This window comes from Protobothrops mucrosquamatus, unplaced genomic scaffold, assembly GCF_001527695.2.
Source record: "Protobothrops mucrosquamatus isolate PMUCROS unplaced genomic scaffold, P.Mucros_1.0 scaffold1214, whole genome shotgun sequence".
NCBI lineage: Eukaryota > Metazoa > Chordata > Lepidosauria > Squamata > Viperidae > Protobothrops > Protobothrops mucrosquamatus.
Window position 1 is genome coordinate 314233 of NW_015387423.1, and position 6472 is coordinate 320704.

The window sequence follows — 6472 nt, forward strand, 5'->3', positions numbered from 1 at the left end:
TTTGGGGGTCAATGACCAGGAGACTGTGAGTCCTAGTCTCACCTTATCCACGAAAGCCAGCTGGGTGACTCTGGGTCACTCACCAGGAGACTGTGAGTTCTAGTCCCACCTTGGGTACGAAAGATGGCTGGGTGATTTGGGGGGGGTCAATCCCCAGGAGACGGTGAGTTCTAGTCCCACCTTATACATGAAAACCAGCTGGGTGACTTCCGTCCAGTCCCCCCCTCTCAGCCCAGCCCACTTCGCTGGGGGGTTATTGTGGGGCAAAGAGGGGGAGCAACTACTTATTACACCAGTATCAAAGAAATGATGAAATTGAATCATGAAAGAAAAGAGGCGAAAGGAAGGACGAAGCGAAATGCGCAAAGGACAACAATGAAAATATATTTTTTTAATTTATTTTAAATAAATTAAATTGAATTGCTCAATGGACCCGCGGCCAGTTGTCCCGTTCCATTCTGAGGGGCATTAAATGAGTAACATGGTTGTTAAGGGAACCTGCAAAAGGGGAATCACGTGATCCCCCCCTCCCCCCCCGGATGCTGCAACCGTCCTCAATAGGAGTCAGTTGCCCAGCGTCCGAATTTTGATTACGCAATCATGGGGATGCTTCAACGGTCATCAAGTGTGAAAAACAGCCACGAGTCCCTTTTTGTAACTTTGAGCGGTTGTGAGTCAAGGACTCCCTACAATCCCATTTGGCACCCAGTCGTTTCCTAAGCTTGTCCCCTCTGGCGTCTGTCCTGTGTTTCCTCCAGCAGGTAGAGAAGACGTTGGTTCAGCATGGATCAGAGAAGATAGTAGGGGAAGGCAACAGAACCTGGCAGAGTAGGATGGCTTTCTTGGACAACCCGGCTATTATCCTGGCTCACATCCGGCAGTCGCACGTGACCAGCGATGACACGGGGATGTGTGAAATGGTCCTCATCGACCAGGACGTCGACCTGGAAAGATTCCACCCGGCTTCGGCCAATGGGGACGACAGCTCGGAAGGATCCAGCGGCAACGGCGAACCTCAGGGTTATATGTATTCTCAGTCCGTGGACATTACCTCAAGCTGGGACTTCGGCATTCGAAGGCGCTCAAATACAGGTGAGTTGTGCAGAGAGCATCTTGGGGGGTGTGTGTGGGGGTTTGTCTTCCTAGGATGAGGCTGGGATGTAAAGAGGGAGGCATCATAAGATACCTGGGTCAACTCCAGACGTCTCCAGTTACAGGAATCAAGTAACAAAGGGTGTGCATTTTTTTTTCTCCCCCCACGGAAAGACCTGTTTCCGTATTTGTTGGGAACTGTGTTTTGGGTGGAGCTAAATAAACAGTCTACGGGAGGGGGAAAAATAACTAAATTAGGGCTCCTTGGTGCCTTCTGAACTTGACTGCTTTCTTGCAGACGTTTCATGACCCAAACTAGGTAACATCATCCGTGCTAGAAGGGAGTTGGGTTTATGGGGAGGGGAGGAGGACTGTGGGGTCCTTGGTGCTCTCTGAGCTTGGTGGTTCTCTTGCAGACGTTTCATTACCCAAACTAGGCAACGTCATCAGTGCTAGAAGGGAGCAGGATTATATTGGATATAAACAGAAAGCAAATGGCACTCCTTTCTGGCACTGATGATGTTACCTAGTTGGGCAATGAAACGTCTGCAAGAAAACAACCAAGCTCAGAGCTGCTATATATAAAGAGGGAGCAATTCACATTCATTGGAACTGATGATGTTGCCTAGTTGGGTAATAAAACGTCCGCAAGAAAACAACCAGGCTCCAGAGAATACCAAGGACCCCTCATTTCAACCCTGAGCTACAAATATTCTCCTTTATTGGAAATAACCAAATGGGGACCTCCGCTGACTTTCTCCCAGCTTTAGGAGAACGAGAGAGAGAGACCCCTTTGTCTGAACTGATGTTTTTCGCTGGCTCAAGAACTGGATGGATTTAACCTAAAAACCGGTACCTGGTCCTCATCTAATGACAGCGCAGTCCTCCAATAATGACCGCTACTGGGACTCCTAAAATTGCTGTCCCGGTGCAATGATGTTTCCCCTAACAACCAGGGGTGGAAATTCCGGTCCCAGTTAAGGTGGTTCAAAAAGGATTAGCTGTCAAAAGATCAGGACCTCGGACAGCACCTTCTCGTCAACACAAAAAATAGGTCATTTTCTGGACGTTTGTACATTCAGAGAGAGAGTTTTGTGTTGTTTTTTTAAAACCAGTCCTGACCAGTTTATCCAACTGCTCCTCTTCTTTGTCTTCTGGAATCAATCTGACATTAAAAGCAGAGAGAGAATGCCGGGTGCCTCCGAAGGCATCCGCCTCCTGGTTACTGATATTTCACCTATTTGAGCGTGGACTGTTTTGGACGTGGATTCGAAAAATATGTAAAGAGGAAAAATGATATTCGGTTTTTTAAGATTTGACTAATGTGGCGCAGATACAAATCATTTATTTTTACTACCTATAAACTGTTCCAGCCCAGGGAAGAAAAAGCTATGCTAATTTATATAGCGTTGACATTTTATAATTTTCGTGATTTTTTTTAGATAAAAGATTTTATATTTAAAACTTTAATAGTCTAGCCTGAGTTCATCTATCTTTAATTTTTGAAACGGGGAGAGTAATTCATAACAGTAATTTTATTCCTGTAATGTAATATTCACTTCAGTTCATTTGTGCATTAAAATTCCTTTAAGACCGTTATTAATGATTTATATAATGAAATGTCATATTAATCACAGAAGTTTTCACATTTTATTATTCTCTTCCATGTTAATACTATCTTTATGATCTCTATTAATGTTTTATATCCTCTAATTTCAATTATAAATCAAGAACATTTTCATGTTTTTGTTGGTATTTGCTTTTCAGGGGTGCCACCTTTAAAATTTTATTGCATGCACCCCCCCCCCAATAGATGTACAGCATAAAACATCTTTATTCATAGCAAGGTAGTTAATTATGTCTTTTGTTCATCGCAAACTTTCGTTGACAAACTTAAACATTATAATACATATTTTTTTTTCTTTATTCTAAGCTCAGAGACTCGAACGGCTACGGAAAGAGAGGCAGAATCAGATCAAATGCAAAAACGTGCAATGGAAAGAGAGAAATATCACCTGTTCTGGTAAAAAAAACCATATTATTTTATTCACCGTTCATTTCTGGGCTTGTTTCATGCATAACCTTGTTAAGTCTGTACATTTTTGCATGATAAAGAATGAGAATAATTTCGGAGAGCGCTTGGCTAAAAGATAAATAACAAAGAATATTCTTTTAAAGAATTCACCGAAAACACGATCTCTCCATCCACGTGTGCCACCCGTTTGGACTTCAGCGTCCATCATCCCTAGCCAGAAAAATCTAATGAGCAGGCAGGACGATGGGACTTGTAATCCCAACCCCCTTGGATAGCCACAGGTGGTCAAAGCTGGAAGATTTCGGAGGATGCCCGGTCTTTGTCCTGATGGATCAGATAAGATTCATCCTTGGGAACAACTGAAGCTTTAGAAATTGCCACGGATGCTACTGGTGTTCCCAGTTTTCCTGGAAGCAAAACCACAAAGAGAATTATCTCAAGTTTTGGAACCACCTCTGCCCTAAGCTGCACCGTGGCTGTCGTATATGAGCTGCTAATCTGAACAGATTAGTCTTGTAATCTTGGTTCAAGAATAGCAAGGATGTGCCTTTCGTTGTGTGCCTTAGTCCACAGCACGCAGTCCACTGTTTTATTTATTAGGCCGCCGTTCCTCTGAGGAGCACAAAGCAGGAGGGACGAGAGAAGTTCCCTTTTTTTTTTATTCTGAGAAGCTGTGAGTCTGTAACGTAAAGGACAGATCTGGGTAGCGTTTCATCCCTTTAAAGTGTGTATCCATTTGGTGAATACACAACGAGATTCCTTGCAAATCAACCAATCCATTCGGGAATTGGCCTTAACAACTGACTCCTTTCAGTCTTCACGGCCATTTGTATAGAAACAGAGAGCAAGCCTCACTCCTTTGTAGCACTGATGATGTTCCCTAGTCAGGTGATGAAACGTCTGCAAGAAAACAACCAAACTCAGAGAGTATGAAGGACCCCAAATCAAGTCCCATTTCTGCTCTTTTGTGCCATATAATAGTTTCCCAAATCGTCCCATCAGCACTTCTCTTGAATCAAGGGAAGCTGCCTCATTCAGCAGAGAGATGGAGGCAGCACCTGTGCCAGCCAAACCAACCATAAGCCAGGATCTTAGCAGTCTTTTCCCGAAGAGCAAAAATGCCTGTTAAAATGAGCTCTTAACCCGACGGATGAAACTTGCAACGTCTGACTGTCAAGCCCCAAAGAATAACTCAATGTAGCGTCTCAAGGTCATTGTTAGATATGAATTTCTTTATTTTTTTGTTCCAGACCAGAACTGGTCTCTTCCAATTAGGTAAAACAGCTGACTCAGAGGCTGTGACATCCATGGTTTTAGTGACTAGACAGGTAGTCCTCCAACTTAACAACAGTTCCTTTAGTGACAGATGCAGAAATTTTGGGCTGCATTGTGGTTGAAAACCGAGGATCACCTGTAGGGACAATTTAATCCTCCTCTTCTGAGTTAGCCCAGCTCCTCCGTGGCTCTGTTGAGTTATCTCAGTGTCTCTCTTTTTGTAACGCTGGCCCAGCTGCACCTCCTCCATCACAATATTTTGGGTCAAGCTGTCATCTCCCTGAGTTTGACAAGTTTTAATTCTGCCGTTTAACAAATGAGTTCTCCCTGCCCCCCCACCCCTCCAGTTTTGGAAGTCCCCACTCAATCTGCCTCGGCATCCGTTCGAATCCTCAAGAGGGATAAGCGTGTAAATCTTGGGGACGTCTCCAGGTCCAGGAGTAGAAAAGATTGGTAGCTTGGAAGCGGATCTGTCAATGGTGATGGATTGAGTTTGGGGGCAGCTCGTTGCTGGAGCAGATGTGTCACGAAACCCCCTCCAATTCCACATTGGAGAAGAAACCAATGGTAATAGGCAACAGCTCAACAAGTCTTGACAACTAAGTTCATTTGTCTTCATTTTTTTTTTAAAAAAAAAAAAGATACCCTTGCCTTACCCAAGAACCTTGCGGCTCGTCTTGACAAAGTTGCACCTGATTCCTAGGCTGAGTTGATGCTCAAACATGCCATCTTCTCTTGAGGGATGGTTAGCTTCTCAAATTTCCTATCCCCATTAGAAACTCCAATTTTGGACGCTCTCGCCAAGCCACAAGCATCCATGGGCTTCAAGTGGTCCGCTTCAAGGCTCAGCTATATATTTGCCGCCCTCCATGTAGAGTTTTCCACATCCAACTCAACAACACGGTAGCTGAATTAAACAGAAGAACTACCCCCCGAGATCCGGATGATTCCGGATCTCCTTACTTTCCGCCGCGCCCTCAAGACATGGCTTTTCCAGCAAGCGGGCCTGACCTAGGGAGGATTTTAGGTAGGGATGATTTTAAGAAAATTTTAATTGACACACCGCTTCCAATATTTGGCTTTTAATTTGGTTTTATGGGGTTTTTTTGTTTTTTGATGTATTTTGTTTGTATCTGTTTTAATATGCTGTGCACCGCCCTGAGTCCTACGGGAGAAGGGCGGTATATAAATTAAATTATTATTATTATTATTATTTGGCCGAGTGTGATTAGACACCCAAGGAATTTATCTCCGTTGCAGAAGCTCTCCTGTTGGCCATTAACCCATGATGAAGTAGCTGCTTAGGGACTGGATAACTGACCAGTGACAGTGACCACATAATCCAGATAATCGTATTGCCTAACTATAGCTAAATTCCAGTTCCCCCCCTAGACTAGCTTTCCATTGGGTGTTTCAGCCTTGGGGGGGGGGGCATCCATCAGATGTTGTCATCTCAACGGTGCTTTTTCAAGAAGCAACTAACTGGACTGTGTTTCTTCCCTTGGGGAAGACATTTCGCTTCCCATCCCGGAAGCTTCCTCAGTTCTGACTTCTTGACTTCATGTCCAAGAAGCTTCTGGGAGGAGAAGCGAAGCGTCTTCTTCAAGGAGAAAACATAGTCCAGTTGCCCTCTGGAAAAGCCCCTTTGAGGCAACCGTGGCCTGGACTGACTGAGGATCTCCCTAGCCAGTCAGATGCTGTAATGTTCCTCTCTGTCTTTGAACCCCAGCCGAGGAGCTGAGCCTTCTCTTTGACAAGAAGAACTTCAAGGTGAAGCCTGCCCATGCTCCCGTGAAGCCATCAATCCTCTCGGTCCGGCTGGAACAGTGCCCTTTGCAGTTGAACAACCCTTTTAACGAGTACTCCAAGTTCGACGGCAAGGTAAGCAAGAACAAGACGCTTTGGAAGGGACCTTAATCCGTTTCGATAAAATATTGCTTGTGATAATTAAGCAACAGAGGCCTTATCGACACAGGCCAGCAAAAAAAAAAACAACACGTGGCGGGTCCACAAAGATGCACTTTTATCGTTGTATTTCGGACGCTTCGAGGTTGTTGCTTCCCCCCCCCC

The 6472-nt window shown here is 44.6% G+C and overlaps 1 protein-coding gene across 1 annotated transcript in view; it reads left to right on the forward strand.

The window, feature by feature from the left end:
• The first annotated feature begins 827 nt into the window (after positions 1-827).
• The window catches only part of LOC107291881 (target of rapamycin complex 2 subunit MAPKAP1), a 28944-nt gene continuing 23299 nt past the window's right edge, over positions 828-6472 (forward strand). Inside the window, exons 1-3 of the mRNA XM_015820920.1 lie at positions 828-1092; positions 3026-3115; positions 6132-6316. Coding sequence (XP_015676406.1) covers positions 834-1092; positions 3026-3115; positions 6132-6316 — 534 coding nt within the window. The 5' untranslated portion in view covers positions 828-833. The remainder of the gene's footprint in view (positions 1093-3025; positions 3116-6131; positions 6317-6472) is intronic.